This window comes from Phaethon aethereus (assembly GCF_964289735.1).
Source record: "Phaethon aethereus genome assembly, chromosome: 4".
NCBI classification, from domain to species: Eukaryota; Metazoa; Chordata; class Aves; order Phaethontiformes; family Phaethontidae; genus Phaethon; species Phaethon aethereus.
The window spans coordinates 34,817,954-34,839,050 of record NC_138578.1 but is presented as its reverse complement, the minus strand read 5'-3'; the positions used below and the strand labels follow the sequence as shown (position 1 = coordinate 34,839,050).

The following is a 21,097-nucleotide window of genomic DNA, read 5'->3' as shown; positions in this document are numbered from 1 at the left end:
GATACCTCCTGGGCACAACCACAGGGTGCTTAAGGAACCTGCAGCAGCTTACCAGAGCAAGCCTTTCTGACACGAAGTCACTGTCAGCAGTCCACTTGGCAGGAGGAAAAATGTTGCTCCAAATGGAAGAAGGACGCCAATGTGCTTCCTTTCTTTGCCTCGAATCTCATTTCTGTGCCAAAGAGCCAGTGAGGGCCCTGGCCTCTGCTTGGAGCACAGTTTTTCCCTCCCAAGGAGGAGTTGTTAGCTCATACTTTGGGGCAGAAGGACCTCTAGTGTCCCTCCACAGCTCGTGCTTCAGCCTCACAGTTCTAGCTCACTATTTCTTGATCTCAAGACGTTCTTATGTACTGTGGAAGGAGGTAAGGTCCCCACAGTGTGTGTAGAGAAGTGTCTGGGAAAGACAGGCTGGGTTGCCTCTCCCTGAGAATTTGTCAATTACTTCACTTCAGGTGAACTTCAGGTGGACTTCAGGTTCACCTTGCTTTGCCTCGTTGGCTCCTCCATATCCTTTTTTCTTCACCCCAGGGGCCTCTGTGTGCCTTTTTGTGTGCCACAGGCCGCCCCATTCAAATATATGACATTAATTGCTTCTGGTGTCTCAGTAATGAATTTTCCACTGTGTTTCAGTATAAATCTGTAGATTCAGTGTTGTGCTTCTTGGGATTTCTGTAGAATGTCCCACCAGAATCTGTGCTTAGTATTCAGCAGCATAACACTGACTTAAGCAGATTGAATTTAATTCATCAGTGGAAGCTATTAGGAATACAACAAAAATCCTCTTACGTGTTTTGATCCATTTCATCATTCACATGGGCATCCCTTATTTCATCATCAAGATGGTGAAACACTGGCACAGGTTGCCCAGAGAGGTGGTAGATGCCCCATCCCTGGAAACATTCCAGGTCAGGTTGGGCAGGGCTCTGAGCAACCCGATCTAGTTGAAGATGTTCCTGCTCATTGCAGGGGGGGTGGACTAGATGACCTTTAAAGGTCCCTTCCCATCCAAACTATTCTGTGGTTCTATGGCCCTGCATGTGTCACTCCAGTGAGAAAGTGTGCGAGGTGGGGCAGGCTGGGTGGTCTTTCTAGGGTGGAAGCTTCCAGGGTCTTTGAAGGCCAGGGGAGATTTAGCAGGCGATAGGAGAGACCATGTGAGAATGGAAGCAGATGGCTTTTAGATGTTGATATATTTTTAACCCGGGTATTTCCCTTGCTGCTTGACTTCACCCAGCCAGGTAGCCGCTCTGAAATTGCGCTGGCCCTTACTCAGGATGCAGGGAGCAGCAGAGTAGGTCTCTGAGCTTACAGAAACCTACAGAGGATGGACTATGCCCCGAGGTGAATAAGTTAAGTCAAACGGCTGCCATGGAAAACCCCAGCATCGTTCTACCCGCCTCCTGGTTTCCCCTCTCCTCCTGCCCCGAGCAGCAGCCTGCAGAAAGCCGGGAGCCCCCAGGCCCAGCACCTCACACCTGCGCAGCGCAGGGCTCAGACTTTGCCAGCTCCGGACGATCAGACGCCGGAGATCCCGGGAACCGGCCGCCCCCGCTCCTCCTCCCGCTGCCGCGGCACCCGCCGAGTTTCGGTTCCCGTTTCCCCGACGGGGCGGGGCGTTCCCGGCGCTGCGGGGATGGCGGCGGGACGGCGGCAGCAGCGGCGGCGGCGGGGCAGGGGCGGCCGGCGAGGCGGCCCCCCGCAGCAGCGGCGAGATACGGGAGGTACCGACCGACTGGCGCGGGGCGGCGGGGGCGGCTGGCGCCCTGCCGGGGCTGGGAGCCTCGGAGAGGGACCGTGCCGGGGGATAGACATTAATTTCCTCTGCGGTTACACCTCGTGATTAAGCCGGGGAGGTGTGAGAAGGGTGGGCGGTGAGTCTGCCACCTCCAGAGGCGGTGGGTACCCAGGGGAGGCTTTGCTGATGATGCCCTTTCATGCTTGGGCATCCTGGCTCTCAGACACTGGCGCTGCAACAGGACCACACGCGAGTAACTGCGTAGATCTGGTACCTCAGGGTCAGGAAAGCACCTGCAGCCCATCAGCTGCAGGCAAGAAGGGACCGCCTTCTGCTGTAAACAGGCAACGTGTGAATTTTCCGTCATTGCTTCTCCAGTGTCCTGTAAAACATCTGACTTCAAGGCATTCCATCCCCAAGGCTGTGACAAATGTGGGGCGGTCAGGTATCTCAAGAGGCGCTTTGTCTCACTGGGACACTTTGCACAGCTGTGCAAAAGTAAGAGAGTGTGCTTCTGCTGATGTTTTGCTGATCGTCTTGGGTGCTGGTGGCACAGCAGCCTGAGAGACGGAGAAATGTCTTCTAGTGGTAGCCAAGAGAGTCATCTGACATGACACCAAGCAGTGGGTAGGACACTGAAACCCCAAGGGGCCTGAGAAAATAAGTCACTTCTTCCTGAGGAGCAAAAGCTCTTGGTGAAAGCAGTAGCCCACAGAGATCTTGGGGAGGGGCCCGAGATGATTCAAGACATCCCCTGCCTTAGCATGACCATTGTGCCTGTCTCTATTTGTTCTGCAGAGCACGCACAGTTGCAGAGGAATGAGAAGGTGCGATGTTCAAACCACGATGCAACACACACGCTTGTTCTCTCCCTTGATGGGAAGCTTTCTGAACACTGGGCTACAGCTTCAGCTGGCTGCTCTAAGACAAGGTAAGAAGGTTTCATGGGGTGCAGGTACGGTAACGGTCAGAGAAGATGGCCCACTTTTCCTAAAGGTAGCATCCAAGAGACTGAGGGATGTCGAGACTGTAGACTGTTGTAAAGAGGGAACTGGAACACATTCATTCCTAGTACACAAAACTTTAACTTCTTTTGTTATCCAGCAAGAAGTGCACTGATTTTAAGGATAATACCAAGATCTGAGCTGCTTCAGATGCATGTGAGACGGGCTTCTCTCAAATTTAGCAAGGATTGGTAGTGTATACTGGAATAATGCAGATGACTTGCAAAGCACATGTGGCTCGGGAAAGCTGCGGGTGAAAGACCCAAGCACACCTGAATCTTGCCACCTTCCGATTAAGCTGTGAGGGTAACTGTCACCTAAAAATGTCACAGCAGTTTGCTGTGGGATTTTCTGTTAACTTGCCCAGGGCTGAGCCTGATTCTCTTCCAGCTTCCCATGGTACGAACCACAACCAACTCCGTTAGCGCAGCTGCAGTAGGCTAGCATAAGAGCGGGGTGAATCAGCTAAGGTGACCTATATTTTTCCACATAATTCCCGCTAACCGTGCTAGCACTTGGTGAGCAGAGGATCTTCTTCCTCTACTTTGTCTCATGGTACAGCATCTATCTATTTTGATTTGTTTGCTGTTGGTTTTTTTTTTCTCCTTATTTTTGTAGGCTGGTGAAAGAACTAGGAAACCAAGATATTGTTCAAATAGCATGTGGGGACCAGCACGCCATGGCACTCTCCAGAGGTAGCCTGTTTCAAGCACAGTTTTCCTCCAAATGGTAGTCACATTCTGGCAGGCTTGCTCTCAGAAGGGAGTGTTTGAACTACTTCCAGGAGTTGGTGACACCATTGGAGAGTAACGAGCGGTGGGTAGGGGACACAAAGCGCGCTGGCTGTCAGCGCTGCCCTTTCCTCCCAGCACCCAGGGGCCTGCAGCTCTGTCTCTTTGCAGTTCCTGCGCGCTACCCCTCCACAAAGCTGTGTAGTGGAGAGCAGATGTGGCCACCCTACTCTACAGTCACCAGACCTGCTCATTCTTAAGTTGGAGCACTTCTCTGGTTGGGAACTTCTTGCAAGTATGGCTTTAGAGGTGGAAACACCCTGCCTTTATTCTTGCTGTGCTGAGTCACACGGGCAGCATGGGAGACCCCCAAAGGAGTCAGAAGCAAACAGGGAGATTTGGCTACAGATGGTGGCCTCACCTTGGAGCTAGGTCCCTGAAAACAGCACTGATTTTCGCTCCCACTCCCAAAGTGCAAAGACTCAAAACAAGCAGTGAGGCTGAGCTGTTTTCTTTTGTTCTGTGTGTGAAGGAGGTAAGCTTTTCACCTGGGGCCAGAACGCCCACGGACAGCTTGGAGTGGGGAGGCAAACCACGCTCATCCCCCAACCACAGTTGGTGCAAAGACTGAAGGGCATCTCACTTGCTCAAATTGCTGCTGGAGGAGCTCACAGTGCCGCCGTGTCGCTCTCGGGAGCTGTGTACTCTTGGGGAAAGAATGATTTTGGACAGCTGGGTCTCGGAGACACAGAAGGTAAGGAAGGACAGCAGTTTGAGAGGAAAGCGGTAGGAAGATATTTTCTTGGTCAGTGAACTTACTGCAGACACCTGACTGGCTCAGGATTGTCAAGCCCCTTTGGAGCAGCAGTGGAGAGAAAAGTCTTTTGAAGAATGCATATCTGGATAAGTTCTTTCTTTCCGAGCTGTTGTCTCCTGACCATAGGAAAGGCATGCAGGGACAAGGCATTTAGGGGTTGTATTTCTAAGAGAACTTCTAATCATTTTATGTGGCCAACTGGATAGTGTTGGCTCATCAAACCATATGTCTCAGAGGTCTCTTTCCACTCCCGTTCTCCCTCCAGGCAGTCTTGCATGAAAGAAATTAATTTTATATCACTTTGCCTTCTTTAATTTCCTGTAAACACAAGGTGAGAGAAGAATTAAAATCACCCATTGTCTTCAAACCCAGAAGGCTAGATCATAGTTGCCCTAGCCAGACAGAACCTGAAGTCAGCGGGATCTGAATGCGTCCACACCCTTGAGAGTCAAATATTTTGAAGCCAAGTACCTTTTTTCAACCAGATGTGAAAGTGCTGTGGTTTTTTTCACATCTAATATAAATGAAAAGAAAATACTATGAAAAAGACAGAACATTATGAGAAAGAGTATGTTATAATGGAGGGTAGAAAACAACTCAAACCCAAGTTGTAAATACATGAATTGCTGTCAGAGAGGACTGAAAAGTGCTAAAAACCTGTTTTCTAAACCTTTATTTCTGTGAGACCCCTTGGTACTCTTTCACTTCAGCAGTGCTGTCTTCTTTCCAGACAGGGACTGCCCATTGTACATTGGAGCATTAGAGCACTGGAAGGCTGTATTTATCTCATGTGGGGCAGATCATACCGCAGTGCTCTCCAAGGTGAGTCTGAAATGGAAAGTCAGCATCTGAGACCTCACTCTGCGAGAAAAGATACACTGCTAAAAGCCGACATGGAGAAATTGAGATGGCAATGCCTGCTTCTGTCCCAGTCTAAGGATGATCCCCAAGGATGCTAACTAAGCTAGTGGGAAAAGTGGCCTTTGCTCAGATTCCTGTTACCTGCACGCAAACTTTCGCAGGGAGATGGTGAATGGGAATCCTGGGGCAAAGAGGTGCAGTTCAACTCTCAGTACCTTTTGAAAATATTTTCTTTTTTGTAGCATATTGGGAACTTCAGAAAATTCACTAGGGTTTACTCATACAAGTAAAATTCTTAAGCAACAGGGAGTTACTCTCAGGAGTGAAATTGCTTTTCTCAGGAGTTAAATGATTTGGGCACCGGACAATGTAAGATTAGGCTTGATGCAAAGTGAACTCTACCTGTGTTTGAATCAGGGATGTTTTGAATCGTCCCGTATAACATATTGTGTCTTGCCGGCTCTCACTCTCGGTAGTGACCATTTGTTGGTAATGAAGTGATCCTGTTGTTTGTTTCTTCATCATCAAGGAGGGGTTGGTGTGCACCTTTGGAGCAGGAGGGGCTGGCCAGCTTGGTCACAACTCCACCCGGAACGAACTCACACCTCGTCTGGTGGCCGAGCTGTGGGGAGCAAGAGTTTCGCAGGTTGCCTGCGGCAGGTGGGAAAGTACCAATGCCTTCTGAAGTCAAAGTCTTAGGGGAATCACTGAGGAGCAGTAGGGAGGGGAGTCACCAAGGTGTTCAAATCCCTGTATCCCAGTAGGTTAGCACTGTCAGAATATTGTCCACTCTTCAAGGGTAAGCCACCCTCCTGCCACAGCCCCAGTGAAAGCAGAAGCCTCAGGCCAGGCCGAGCAGAGGGAGAGGGCTACAAAATCCACCAGAAGCCCTTGTTTTTTTCCTCTTTTAAGAAATGAAGGGCGTACTGGGTTCCAAAGGACAAAAGACTGTCAAAAGCCTGCACTGGGAAAGACACCAAATTCCCATCCGCTTTGACAAACCGCTGAGTCCTTAGAAAGAACTGAAGAGTGGTGATAATTATCCAATTTCATTCTGCCTTTCTGGAACTGGGACAGAAAAAGTCTCCTGTCAACTTTCCTGGGCTTTGTATCAGGCTCAGCAGCACAGAAGTCGCGCTTTTAGAAATGGAAGGGTGTGAAGCTAGCAAGGCACAGCGCTTGATTTTTGTATGTGGAACCAGGGTGAATCACAAACATTAGGGGACATTTGAGCCCATATGTTTCCTTATTGCTGAATGTTTATGCAAGGAAGGGTCCTAAGGCTTTGTTAGAGGGACTGTCAGGACTTTTAAAGATGAGCCTCAGCTCTGAAAATGTATCTGTAAATTTTATTCTGACTAGCCTAGTGATATTAGTTTATTATGACCATTTTTCTTTTTCTGAACAGACAGCACACCCTGGTCTATGTCCCCTCCTTGGACAAAGTCTATTTGTTTGGTTGTGGTGAAGAAGGACAGCTGGGAGACAAGAGAAAGCCTAATCAGTTAATACCACTTCCCATTGATTTGCCAGGGAATACTGGAAAATCCTGTCGGGGTAATGACCATTGCAGATGTGTACAATCTGTACTTGTTTCTTCCAGAGAGATCTTTCCTTTCTTGATCTCACGTTTCCGCTGAGAGGCTAACATTATGTCTCATGCTTGCTTGGTCATCCCAACAGATTCTACAATGGATAATTCCATTTGCTGCTTGATTTAGCATCATGGGTAATGGCCACATAGAATCAACTTTTAGACAGACAGCTATTATCTGAGGGTTTTTTTACTGTTAAACATCTGTGTACTGAACTCTCTGAAGATAATGACTGTCTCTTCAAATGGTCCTTTGAAAATCTTTTTATTCTTTCACAGAAAACAACACGTCACAAAAGGTGATTGAAATTATTGCAGGAGGAAACCAAAATATTGTCCTTTGCAAGAAGAACAAGGTATGTGCATATTTGATCAGGGCTTCTAATTTTACCATTGTTCACATTACTGCCAGAAACATTTGGATTTTCCATCCTGCTTTTAGCGCTCCAAGTTCATATGTCTCTCTCAGCTCTTTCCATGCTTACCCAGAAACTAACTTGTATTGCAGTTATATATATACGTTCTGTGTTTAATGCATCTGGATCATGCTGAATGACCATTAACTTGTTCATACTTAGGCTGAAATCTTCTTGTAGTGATTGGCTTGAAAAAAAGAATCCCGTCTGCTCAACCTGTAATCTTGTCAATATTTTCATGCATTTCACACAGAATTCCTGTTTGAATGGAATTGCTACTCTGAAGGATGAAGATGTGGATGCATGGATTTCTAATTCCAGTTTGAAACACTGGAAGAGTGTAAAAAAGTAAGTCAGAAACCTGCTGGTTTTTTTTTTTTCCTCTGATACATGATTTTCTCTAAAAATTGTTACTCTTTGGACACTATTGTAGGAACTGATGTTCAGGAATTCAGCTAAGACAGAATCTCATACCAGCACTTCTTACTTAGGTTTTTCCAAGGAAAAAGATATATTGATAAGCAACAGCCCTTCGCTAACCCTTTTGCAGGAGCAGAGCAGACGTACTGCCTGGCTTTGGCAGCCTGTCCTCCTTTTCTTGCGCAGAATGGTTAAGTTGATGAAGAGCTGACAGGTTAAATCAGTGAAAGCTTCGGTCTGCAGACTGAGGCCTTGTGCAAAAATCGTAAGCCAGAGCACCCAAACTGGAATGTTTTGTGTGTGCCAGCATTTAACAATTAGGGATCCCTTCTTCAGTTACCCATTTTCAAAAGCAGTAAGTACATACTACTGTGGGAAGCCTTACACTTATGGCTGAGAATTATGATTACACAGTCTTTTTTCGGATTTTACGTGGGAGGTTATTATCTTTGGGAAAGTCTGACTTCAGCTGCTGATTTTTAGCATTTAAAAATCTTTGCTGATTTGGATCTAAGTGTTTCCCTGACCACTTTTGATGTGCTTTGGATCATATGGAAAGTGGTTGTTGAGAGGATGAGAGAGAAAGGGTTCTTTCCAGATCTCAACAGGAAGAGCCTGACAGCAAATCGCGTGATAAAATAGCTGCTTTAGTAAGTAGAGAGCCGGGAATACAGGTAGTGAGTAAGTCTAACGTCCTTGCAGATGCCAGGAACACAGCAGCAAATGGATCCCCGGATGGACTTTCCCTCAGCACGGAGGGGTTCCTCCTCCCTCCCATGCTGCAGGGCCTTGTATTTTGCATAACAAACGAAACCGGGTAACCTCCCTGGTTAATAAAGTAATAAAGTACTGCTAAGGAAAGTTTTATGTGCTCAGGTGCAGCCACGCTTGGACACACGGTTTTTGTTCTTTCAGAATTAAAACCCTGAAGTTGCTACTCATGTTGAAAGGATTGACTTTGGTTTGTTTTTTACTATATCAGGAATATTGAACTGATCTTTTCATCTGAGGCTTGCATCAATGGAAGCTTCCTGGAGAAAAGGTAGTGTGCGCTGACTTAGACGTAACAGAATACTTGGGCTGCATGTAAACTGACCAGAAAGTGTTATTTAGTGTGTAGAGAAGATTAGTCATATCCGAATTTGCAAGAAGCAAGTCTGTATTTTTCACACCCAAAGCTATAATTAATTTTTTTATCCCGCCCCAGTCCTACTGAAATTTGCTATAGAAGCTCACATTCTAGCAGATTGTCCCATAGTGACATTGGACAGATGATGGTAATCCCTTTAGGCATTATTACAGATCCCAAAGGATTCATAATGGCTCCTCCCAGCACTGAAGTGCAAGTTGTTTTAGGGTGAAATACAGGAAGCTTACCATTAGCAGTGCGCAGCTACACAAGACAGGAAGGACAGGATATTATTCTCACACCACAGTGAGAATATCTTCTTAGAACAGATGAAATTATACCCACTGGAGTCAGGGCTGAACTTTCCAAGTATTTTCTGACGTTAGGATGCTTCCCTACTCAGTCAGTAACAAAAACCAGCTTCTCACATCATTTGGTGTCCTTTTTTTTCCTTTGTGATAGGGACAAACATTTCAAAACTTCCAAAGAAGTCTCAGGTGTAGACATGTCAGAAGTGCAACATTTTTATGAGAAGATCAGAAAGAAGCCAAAAGTCTTTCAGGAGGTAAGGATTCGATGTAAGCATTCTCACTACACAGACACTGAGGAGCTCTGGATTTGTGCATGAAACTTAGGAATTTCGTGCCAACCTCATGATTTTGGCAAAACCTCATTGCATTTTTAACCCTTGTCTCTTATTTTTCCTTCTGAAGGTGCAAAAGGAGATTGAGAAGTTACTGCCCTCATTGTCTTCCTCTCCCATCTCACCTGAAAATTTCAGAGTCTACTTGATCTTGCCTTTCCTTCTGCAGGAAGAGGATGACAGCTCTTACCGTTCTCTCAGGCTGCTAGCACATGCCGTCATGAAGCTCCAGCCAAAGGATCTGCAAACTCTTGGTAGGGTTCTATGACGGTAGAACTGAATGATTTAAATGCTTGGTCATTTTCAGCTATGGTGCAAGAGTTAGTATTGCCGATGTAATTTATTCCAGAGCTCAGTCTGGAAAAAATGCTTTCAGTAGAAGTAGAAACACGGGGACTACACAGCAAGACACAAGAAAAAAAAATTCTCAGTCTGAGGTTTAATAATTTTTGTAGTGTGAAATTAAGCATTTATTTGGTTTAGTTCATTTGATAAAAAGAGAAAATGCATCCTCATGCAGAAATTGCAGTTATTTGCACGTTACCTGTGATGGATATTTCACTAGCTGTTTTCTTTACAGAATGCCTGTGGTCAAATCTAGAAACATCCTTTTTCAAGAAGCTGGTCATTCTGTATCAGAGGGTTTCCCAGAAAAACCTATCTCAATTTATCACGAAAGTTAGAGGTTGTCAAAGAAACCTCTACAACCTGCATCCACATGAAACAGAGACTCTGGAAATACTGCAGATTCTTTACCAGGTAAGAAAGTGTTTGATCCTGATTAGGTAGGACGTATCGGTACAAGTTACTAAGTGTTTTAACCCTTTTTATTTGTTAAATTATCTGAGTTTCCTTCTTACAAGGGAACATGGGGCCTCATCATTTGACAGTGCTTCAGGAACCTCTTTGGCGTAGAGCCAGCGGAGCTTTGAAGGAATCCTGCTCTTGAGGTGTGCCTGGCTGACCCTCTACAGAAGTGAAGAGCTGAAGCATGTTATCACCCCCGGCGAGGGGCAAGGGGAGGGATGCTTTCAGTGGTGTGTGGAGTGCATGCATTGATGAGCACAGAGCTGTGGATGTGCTGTCCTTTAGGTAGTGTGCCCATTCCCCTTTCTGCTAGTGAGGTCTCTCAGCCCAGTAACTGCTTGCAGCATTTAAAAAACAACCCCCCTGCCTGGCACATCGTGGCTGCTACAGCAACACTGTGTGATGCTTTAAGAGCCTGTTGTCTGAGAAATTGTCTCGGACAATGGGATTAGAATGTCTTCAGCTGCATATGAACAAGGGGAAGAAAGGGGGCAATAACTCTCCTCTTCTTGACAACCATCCCTTCTCCTCATGAGGTGTTCAAAGTTCAGGAAAGTCAAGAGCTCAAGCATATGCTTAGTATCAATCACAGTCATCAAATTTTGTTCAGAATTGAATATCCTTTTTGGCTGAGAATGCAGATTTGGGCCTTGAAGTTTAGACTCTTGAATCTGTATTTATCTGCTGGGTAAAACTCAAAAGTGTGGCAGGCCTCCTCCTCCATAAGCGGTTACATCATTTGGAGCTTTACATGCTCACGGTCGCCCCCCAAATCGTATCTTTGCCAGGCAAGAAGTATGAACGTGAATAGGGAACTTCAGATTCTCCTGCAACATGAAAGACACTCAAAGCGAAATGTACCTCTCCTGACGGAGTCCTGTTAAGGGGTCTTCATTGTAAATGAAAATGGCTTTCCTGCTAGTTTATATATGGCTTTCTGAGACTTCTCACTGTTGAGTGCTGTGCTACTTGTAGCCTTTCTATCCTTCCACTTCTGTGCAGGCTCTCAGAGCTCTTTCTGCAGAGAGCCCTGTTATTCCTCAGTCCTGTCCTGTCACACAGACGCATAGTTCACTAGATCTGCTGACATCCCTTTTTGTATTTTGTGTATCAACGCAGGTGAACTCCAGAACTGGTTTCAGAGTACAAGAAAACAACTTCTATGTGCCTCAAGTGAAAGCGTTTACCAACTTGTGTTGGCTCTTTAATGTAGAATTAGTAAGTATAAAATCTTACCAGCAGTGCAAAACACCTTTTTTTTTCTGTTTTATTTAAATGAGTCAATACATACGAAAGTCAACTCTAGACACTAGCCCAGTACATCTCAAAGAGAATGCATTTTCCCTAGTCCTCCAACTGTTCTAAATTATGCAAGCCACTTACAATCCCAGTCAGCTACAATAGTGCCTTTCCTGAGATGACCCCTGGTTCGGAGAGTTGGAGCTGTCCTCCAGCATCTTCAGCAGCTCTATTTGCTTTGAACTGGTGATCAGTGTGAAATAGCACCATGAGGGATGCTTGCTATACTTCTTGTTGCTCTGGATTTTATGATGTTTAATTAACAGAAATATTGTGAGGTCTCTTTAAACTTTCACACAGAAACTCTATTGAGCGTTTCAATTTACTTACATCTAAAAACAAAGCCATGGGAATAAAAAATACTATGTGAAATGGTTCATTTCTTGATGACACAAAGGAGTGAAAATTAGCTACCAAATGCAACCGGTGTCACAGGAAGCAGCATGAAACAGAAATGTGGGTAGTAGGGGCTTCCTTAGGCCAAAAATGCAGTTTTCTGGCAACTTGGCTGGAATTCGCAGGGCAACTGCCTAATTCTTTCATAAGCTTTTGTTTCCTAATGGACCAATTTTGTACCAATTAACCAGAATGGAGGAGGAGGTTTGAGAAACAGTATAGAATCAAAAACCAAACAGGATACTACCTGAAGTTGCTGCCTTATCATACTCGAGGTGTAACAGTTTGAATTAGATTACTTTGTGTACCAGCATCTATTTCTGGTATTACAGATAATAAACCCAACAGTTTTTAACAACAGTGTACCATAACGGGGTATCTAGGACGTTTTTGCTATGTGTTTTGGTTTAGCTGAATTATGGAAGAGGCTATTAAAATCACTATGCCTCTGTTTTATTCTTGGGGCACTGTAACACGGTGTCTGCCTGCACAGACAGTTCAGATGCCTCTCTGTCAGGGTTTCCCACTCACAGAAGTGTTTAGGAGCTGCTTTTAGAAAGTGTGCCTCTGTTGGCGTAGTGTTCATGTACACAACAAGGGCATGTTTCAGAGATACAAGAGTTTGCCAGGGTACAGACTGGCAGTTCAGTCTGCACCTGTATCCCCGAGTTCTGATTTTGCAAGAGAAAATCAACACGTCTTTTTCCTTCTTCCTTTTTATTTCAGATAGCCCTATGGAAGCTGACCGAGTATCCATGCATCTTTGACATGCAAGACAAGATTGTCATTCATTATACAGAATGCAACGCTCTGTCCAGCCTCTTTATTGATGTAAGTGTGGCCAATTTTTTTTTACAATTTGGAAGAGATAAACACACTGCTGACACAATTACTTCAATCTTCAGGTAGGCTTAACGCCAATGGGCCAGGAACGCTGGATTTTTCCAGGACAGGAATTCTGGGTTTTTCCAGTCAGAAGACAGTGCCTTCTGCAAGACATATGGACCCATTTAAATGATGCACCAACCCAGCAGTTTAGGAAGATCTTAAAGGTAAGATACCAAATTGTATTATGTTAGCTCTGAATATATTGCTGCAGTGTTCTTTGATTTTCAGTGTTACTGAAACATTGGTAGAAGGGTGTCAGTATTCACTGAGCATACAACAAAACAACTACTCGTCAAATTAGCATTAAAACGTGTTCCAAGGGGGATGTAGAGTAAATCTGGAGGGCAGTGTCTTATAGTCTGATTCCAGGTAGCTGTCGAGCTTTGCTGGCATAAGTTAAATGCGGTGTTATTTACTGTGAGGTTGCTTTGGGGTAATGTAATAGGGTTGCTCAGGAAACCAGTAATTGGCAAAGTCCGTTACTATTACTGCTAGACAGGCTTCAAAGATCCTAGGCTAGTTTGCTGTACATGAAAAACCTGGTGGCTGGGGAGCCAGCACTAGAGGCCGGCAAGTGACACAGCCACAAAGGCATTTCTCTCATGGAGATGCTGCCTAAAGGGAAAGGAAGGAGAGCAAGAGAGATGAAAAGCTGATTATAATGCTGCTGCCTCCGTGTGGCTTTAGTCTGTGGTTTCCACACAACCCAAAGTTTCTGCCAGCCGTATTTTCTTCAGGTGTCACAATGGTAGCCCTGCCCTGCAAAAGCCATTAGATGGCTGATGTGGGAACAGGGCACCTGCCCAGAGCGGAGTTCAGCTCAGGGACCACGTGCAGCATCAGTCACCAACGCAAGAGCCATCAGAGCCTGTCACCATGCCCGCGCAGCAGGAACTACTGACCTCAGCACCCTGTTACCTGGTTCTGGTTCTTTCCAGGCGAGCCTTCTTGCCAGCCAGAGCTGTCAAAGCTTTTCTTTCCTATACACTTAGGAGAACATTTACAAATGTTCCTCCTAGAGCTACCTTTCCTTCTCTTACCTTCCTCACTACATCAGCTGAAAGAAGCATTTATTTACGGCGGCAATAAGGCTTGTACTAGATCATGAGTCTCTCTCCACTCATTGCAGAAGGAGCCCCAACAAACAGCTGCACTGAGCTAGAGCCAGCCTTCCTATGCACCTCTTGTGGGCGCTGCCTTTCCTACTGCGCATCACAGCGTTATTTGCCCAGCAGCAGCCTGATCAATTTGACTACATTATTAGTGTCCCACCAAGGTCTGCAGTATTTACAACTTGGTGCTGCATTTCTGATTTTTTCAGCAGGTAAAGGACATTCATGTGGCTGTGTTGCAGATATGAACCACCCAATAACAAAACATTAAAAAAGGAAACGCTTGTAGTAGATTATGTAGCATCAACCTGTTCCCCTTCATAGCTGTGTCCTGTTAAGGTGTTTTGTCAGACAGTACCAAGAACTTTGCATGTGACAGTCTCATAGTGGTCTGTCACTGCATCCTCTAGCGTTGCTGTAAACGAAAACAGGGAAGGTTGAAGTATTTAGCAGAAGTATCTTCTGTTCCCTCTGTACTGAGGGGGGGACAGTGCTAAGGGGAAAGATACTCTGTGTACTTAAACAGCTTTTGTAGCTGGCTTGGCTCCTATACTAACTCAGTTGGAGTTACTGTTCCTCTAACCTGTCAGGAGATGCCTCCTGAACGAAGATGACCCAGCCTGGCTATCAAACTTGGGCACTCAGACACATTTAACAAATAGTACAGGGACATACATCTCCTAAGCAGACACTGGAATATGTTGGAGGCCACTCTAACAAAACCCCGAAACACACAAGTACATCTTTTCTGCAGCGCTGTGATTTCCCCATCTTTTTCTTAAAAAAAAAAAAAAAAAAAAGGCAAGCAAGTAGCTACTGGACAGAGAAGGGTATCATCCAAGTAAATTTCTTCATTTAACTTGTTTTGTTATTAAACATCAGCTTGATTTATTTTATGTTCTTCTGACAGTGAGACAAATACATTTCAACACACACATCAGTTCAAAACAAAACCAAAGCTCGTAATTCAAAGAGAGATTCATATTGCTGCATATTGTCATTGCTTATTGTTTAACATCAGTTATTTCAGCCAAGGTGCAGTTCTTCCTCGTAAAAACGATCACCACCTAGAAGATTTTCATTAGTGCCACTACAAATGCACAACACTCTTGAAGGGATACACTAGAAGGAATTAGTGCTTCTTGTTATTTCTCCTCTTTACCTGCCTTACCAGTAGTTAGGCTACTGCAGAGGACTTCATACAGTTCCAGGTACCACTAAGAAAATTACATCAGTCACTAGTGCCAGAAGGGAACTCTCTGAAATCAACTGCAATACCTGATGAGACTAAATAAACTGCATTGCTTTAGAGAAGCCCAGGGGTTAGCAAAGGCATCACACTAGTTGTGCCTAAAAAGCTTAATCCCCATCCAGGTCCACAGGTGGAAGAACACATAAACCGGTATTGTCACAGGAAGGAGGAGACTGTAGAAACACAAGCTGTTTGTGCTGGTGCAGCCCTGTGGGAAGGTTTCATCTACGCTGGCTGAGTAAAACAAGCCTGCTAGGGACAGGAGGGGAACAAGCACAGTCAGTGTGGGCAGGGAGGGGAGCATGCCTCCTCCAGCCATCGGCCCCAGTTTACTGCTCTGGTGGATGGGTCCTCAGGACTGCTTCGCGCCCTCCGCTGGGGGCTTCTTCTGAGTCGTCCTGGCAGCCTCTGGGATCATGTTCGGGATGCCATCGATGATGGGGTATGCAATGCCCAGCTCTTCGTTAATGAGCTCGTTGGTAGTTTCTTCATACCTGCCCAGGCAAGACAGGGAAAGAAAAAAAACCCAACAAACCAAACAGAAGGAGTGAATGACCTGGGTTTGCCCTTTGGCAGCCCCTCTCGCTCAACCCGGGGCAGCAGCAGGCCAAGGGCGGACTGCGAGAGCTGCTCTCCCGCCGTGGAGGCCCCGACCCCTCACCTCAGCGGCCGCTTGGAGAGCGGGCACACCAGGAAGCGCAGCAGCGACGGCTCCAGCGGCTGCGGCCGCGCTGGGCCTGGGCCTGGGCCCGGGCCCTGGCCCTGGCTCTGGCCGCCACCACTCGCCGCCCGCTGCAGCACGGCCACCACACCGTGCCCGCCGCGGCGCAGCATGGCCGCTCCCCGCGCACCGCCTACGGTGCACCCGCCAACCCGCCCCGGGCTGCGCTGCGGTGCTCGCACAGTCGTTCCGCCGTCGGTGGGTGCCGGTCTCCGCGTGTGCCGGTCTCCCCGGCGTTATGGGTGTCTCGGGGCTTGCAGGTGTCGTTCGTGGGCGAGGCAGGACTGGACGAAGGCGGGCTGTCCCGGGAGTTCTTCCGCGTGGCCGCCAGGACCCTTTGCCAGCCCAGCACCGGGGCCTTCCGCTGTGTCGCCTCCGGCCTGGCGTGGTTCCCCAGCCAGGTAAGGGGTTGGGCCGCCGCGGCAGCCTCGCGGCTCGGGGAGGCAGGGAGCCTGCTCCGGGGAAAAGCAGGCACAATTTTTATTAATGTGTTTGTTTTTAACCAGGCGTCGAGCTGTGAGGACACCTTTTTCCGGATTGGGACACTGTGTGGAATGGCCCTGTATAACAGGCACCTGGCACCCTTCCCTTTCCCCAGGGCTCTCTACAAAAAGCTGCTGGGCCTGGCGCCCACCCTGGAGGACCTCGAGGAGCTGTTTCCAGTTGCAGGCCGGTACGAGCCAGGCACAGCCCCAGATTGTGCTGGGAAGCTATGGCTGAGGCTGGCCTCCTCGCTTGACGATGTGCACAGAGATCCCCAAGGCCGTATTTGGGGTACTTGTGGCAGCTATGGTTGTCGTGGAGGTGCTAAAAGCCACAGGTTTCCAAGGTGGTCCCTGTCCAGGGCACAGATGTTGCCTTCAAACAGAGACTGGCATCGCCAAAATAAAAAGACGAGCCCCGTGCTTGGAAGGGGCCACATTTCTGCTCCACATGAGCTTAAGTCCACACTGTGAATATATAGTTCAAAACCACTTTGAGCTGCAGTTTGGACTTGGAAGAACTAAGCACCCAATTACTAATGTTGGCTTTTTAATCTGATTTACTAATTATCAGTTTCCACAATGATGTTGTGCACAAGCACAGTATTACCCTATGGTGCAGTTGTGCCAAATCTGAGGAAGCTGCATGTGGGGTTTCCATGTTCTGGGAAAGGAGATTTCAGGCCAATATAGCAAGAAGAGGTGCTGCTGCCCCCAGCGTAAAGCTTCTAGGACCTTGAAGCCCAGCTTTCCACACAGGTGCTATAAATAGCTGAGAAAGATGAGAATCCCTCCCCATGAGCCAGTGACTGTTGTTGAGGTAGACTGAAACATCAGGTTGCCTGCAATACTTTGAGAGATGCTGCACCCCAAAACAGTTCTCCTAGAGCTTCCCCCTGGTCCATACTTAATGCCTCATTAGATGATATTTGGAAGAACAAGGCTGTGGTCCAAGCCCACTTGCCACTGAACTTTGTGTAAAGTTATCCCCACAGAGCATGGGGATGGGCTTACCTGGAATCCTTTGCAGTGAAGGCATTTGCCCTCAGCTCATGGCAGCAGCAGGTCATAAGTGTACAGATCAGTTTAAGGCCATATATGAAGGTCCTGTGTGAGTAGAGGTGTTCTGTGTGTATATGCATTTAAATGCTTCTTGTCAAAGGATCGTTTTCAGTAGAATTTGAAAGTGCATTGAATGGTCATGTTTCTTCTCTCTTTTTTCCCCTTTGTTTTTTGGAAGGAGTCTTCAGGGAATTTTGGATGAAGAATGTGATCATATCCTTGAGAGCCTGGACATGAACTTCACAGTAAGACATTGCTGTGCCATTCAGACATGCCATACATGTACTTGGGCGAGACAATGTCCCACTGCAAATCACACAACTTGTCTGTCGACTCGAACTAGTAGAAGTGCTATGTCAGGCCCTGCAGAAAGAAAGAATGGTAGATGTAGCACATAGATACCTGTCATATATAGATATAGCATCCAATACTTTAATTTATTTGTGTAGATAATGGAAGAAGGAGGTTCCATGGCTCCTGTTGAACTTAAAAAAAATGGTGCCAACATTCCTGTCACTAAGGATAACAGGTCAGTTTTATTTTTCTTTTCCTTATCTTGTTGTCTTGTTATGAGTGTATGAAATACCATGTCTGTACCCATCCCCATATACTCGTAGAAAATATTTAACATCGGCATTGTGCTGTTGGTCTTGGTTCAATAGAATGTATGCTTTCGGTTCTTGCTGTACATGCTGCATATGTGCCAGACAGTGGCAGTTTGGGCGAGCAGTGGATAAGAAGGGGATCCCCAGACATCCTGGCACCTGCATGTACAGACATGCCTGGCCTTATCAGGGAAATTCCTAACAAATGTATAAAATACCCCCAAACAATATTTTCAGGGAAATACAGACAACTTGTCTGGGAAATACAGCTATAGGTACACCTCTGTAATGGTTTTTCTGTGAGCAACTTAGTTACGTGTATGGAATGTATCTTGTCTATAACAGAGGAGGAGCAATCTATCAATAAAGTATTGTGTCAATATTAACCTCAGCACAGGAGACGGAGAGAAATTCTATGGCCTGAGTTGTGCAGATGACCTGAGGACCCACAGGAGTGCATGAAAGGGCTGTTTACAACATCACTAAACAAATCCCCATCACAAATATAGAGGAGTGACATAATACTCATTAGCAGCTGTGCAAATATTTATTTTGATTTCAGGGTAATTGCTGGGCATTCAGTGGTAGTTTTGCTGAATTTACACCATTTAGGTCTGCTAGGCTCCATCTTAATAGCGAAGTGTCTGATAGGATTTAATTGGAGAGTTCACATGAAGTGCAAGGAGTATTATCAAAATGAAGCCCTGTTGGCCAGCATTCTCTTTTTATTTGTGATGATCCTCCCAGCTTATTCAGTGAATAAATAACTGCCTGTGATGACTGCTCTCAGTAAAGACTGAGTCTTTACAGGAGAGCAGGTCATATGGAATAAAGGAACGAGGATTAAAATTCTCTATAATTCTCCTTTTAAAAAAGCACCTATTGCATTTCTTGTTTGATTCAAAATATCTTTGCAGGAAGGAATTTGTTGACTTGTACATCAATTATGTGTTCAATGAATCGATAAGGAAGCCATTTGAGGACTTCATGCAAGGATTTTTAAGAGGCTGCCCAGCTAGAAAGTGGAAGATGTTTCTCCCTGTAGAGCTCCAGACTGTTCTCCAGGGACACACAAAATTTGACTGGCATCTGCTGGAAAAGGTATTGGATACAAGCACAGTGTACTTCTGTTATATCTGCTGATATAACTCTCCCTGACCTGTTCTTTCATTGAGTGCATAGGTCATGAACAGAAAAACAGAATCTCAAAGGACTTTCTCTTTTCTTGGTTTGTCTTGTTGTTTCGAGTCTGTTTCTAATCTACATCAGGTACAAGAATAAAGGGGACTAAAAATCAAGCCGTAGCTCAATGATTGTCATATGAATCTTTGAAAAACAAACGAACAAGCAGATTCCAGAGGTTAAGAGGATTTTAATACCTATGAACAGGATTATAAAATTTATCGGATAAACTCTTGTTACTTTAAATAAAAATGGAAATAGTGGGGATTAACTGGACAGTTTTATTTTTATCTCTTCGACAGAATGTGACGTACAGGCAGTATAAAAAGGTAGATCAAACCATCAGGAATTTTTGGACTGTGTTTCACAAACTCCCAGAAGAAAAAAAGAAAATGTTTCTTGGTAATGTATCAGGCATTTTAAACTTTTCATAGCCCTTTTCACTCCTCCACAACACACATTTTAGATGCTTGCACATGGAAAATACTGTAGTTCCAAACTGCTTTTCCACGTTTCCCCCCTGCCACATTTTCTAGCGAAAGCCACAAAGAAGTGACACGAAGGATTGCACAGAGTTCTGAGCCTTCTTACCTCCCCTGAGGCTTGCCCGAGTGCATCTGACCGCCTTGAGCCTTGCAATTACTTTATCCTTTACTTCTGTGGTTATCAGTTGCTGGTCAGAGGCCTCAACATGTGTGACCAGGCTATGCTGATGTAAGCAGTTTAGCTTTCTCAAAGGACTGAAGAAGCTAGCTCATCCTTTTTAAATGTAGAGGGTCAAGCCTAGCCTGGCCTTTCTCATCCACAAAGCCTATATAAGTAAAAGTAAAAGAGTGCTTATAATTATGAATCAGCAAGAGACGTTATTATATCCAGGTACAAATTCAACAACGCAAAATAATTATGTTACGGAAATAGCCATATTTTTACACTAATTTTCCCTTATGATTTTCATTCTCTGATAACTTTATCTTGTTTCTTTTTTTAAAAATTTGTTTTTGTTTTTCTTTTTCCCCTTCCTTCAGCTTTTTTGTCAGGATCCGATCGCATCCCTGGCTATGGACTGGAATATTTTAAATTTTCTATTGCAGAACTTCAAGCAGAAAATCCAGATGAGCTCTATCCTTCTGCCAATACTTGCACCCTCATTTTGTTCCTCCCCAGATACAGCAGTGAAAGAATACTCAAGAAAAAGTTGCTCTATGCCATAGAGCATAATGAAAGTTTTGGCTTGCCCTAACTCTTGGTCAGGAGCACTTTAAAGCAAAAATAAGAAAATGAGTCTTTGTTTCACTTGTCATATTTTTCTCTTAAGAACTCCAGTTTACTGCTTTCTACCCTGCCTTATTTTTACTGCACTTTACAAACACTTGAGTGTGTGTATTCACTGGGGTTTTGTATTGATTATAAAAATGAGCTTAGACCAGATACCTGATTGTTAGATTATAAAGTTAGGAAAGAAGAATCCTGTTTAAGATGCTTTCAAGAAGCAAGCTGATAACCAAGTACATTGACGTATATGTGCATCCTGTCTGCACCATGCTGGTCTTGTTTGGCTGGTCAATTTTCAGCAGCAGTGATTCTGTGATTTGTATGTCACCAACATACAGCTAGTATATGCTAAGCAGTCATCATTGCAAGAGGAAGCTAGGGCAAAGTTTTCATCTGGATTAGTCAAGGATTCTCCTGCAGAGCAGCTAACATTAAGGAGACATGTTCCTGCAAACTGTGGATTGAAGGAACAGTCTGTGTTCACCTGGATATGGCCTTCGACTTATCCGAGAGAAGTTCTCAGGATGAGGATTTGATCATTCCTAAACTTTGTCAAAAGCTGTATTTGTAAAGCATTAATGGACTTTCTATTATTTAGTGTGATAACACTGTGATATTTGTTGCGTTTCTTTATATCTTATAAGGTGATGTTTGGCAATTAAATAAACC

The 21,097-nt window shown here is 45.4% G+C and overlaps 3 protein-coding genes across 3 annotated transcripts; 1 reads left to right on the top strand and 2 right to left on the bottom strand.

Moving 5' to 3' along the window:
* Positions 1–1,633: 1,633 nt before the first annotated feature.
* LOC309404416 (putative E3 ubiquitin-protein ligase HERC3) lies at positions 1,634–20,561 on the top strand (the record flags this gene model as incomplete). Its single annotated transcript, XM_081998887.1, has 23 exons — positions 1,634–1,721; positions 2,534–2,666; positions 3,358–3,434; positions 4,003–4,224; positions 5,018–5,109; positions 5,678–5,808; positions 6,557–6,705; positions 7,022–7,098; positions 7,412–7,506; positions 8,561–8,620; positions 9,170–9,272; positions 9,421–9,604; positions 9,931–10,109; positions 11,277–11,375; positions 12,579–12,683; positions 12,782–12,904; positions 16,086–16,226; positions 16,332–16,498; positions 17,548–17,614; positions 17,819–17,898; positions 18,892–19,075; positions 19,459–19,558; positions 20,182–20,561. The coding sequence occupies 23 exons, from the start codon at positions 1,634–1,636 to the stop codon at positions 20,394–20,396; spliced, it is 2,871 nt and encodes a 956-aa protein (XP_081855013.1). The 3' UTR covers positions 20,397–20,561.
* On the bottom strand, positions 15,193–15,423 carry PIGY (phosphatidylinositol glycan anchor biosynthesis class Y; the record flags this gene model as incomplete). The annotated part of the gene is made up of 1 exon (XM_081999334.1): positions 15,193–15,423. The coding sequence occupies one exon, from the start codon at positions 15,421–15,423 to the stop codon at positions 15,193–15,195; it is 231 nt and encodes a 76-aa protein (XP_081855460.1).
* Positions 15,457–15,938, bottom strand: PYURF (PIGY upstream open reading frame; the record flags this gene model as incomplete). Its single annotated transcript, XM_081999254.1, has 2 exons — positions 15,457–15,598; positions 15,766–15,938. The coding sequence occupies 2 exons, from the start codon at positions 15,936–15,938 to the stop codon at positions 15,457–15,459; spliced, it is 315 nt and encodes a 104-aa protein (XP_081855380.1).
* Positions 20,562–21,097: the final 536 nt, after the last annotated feature.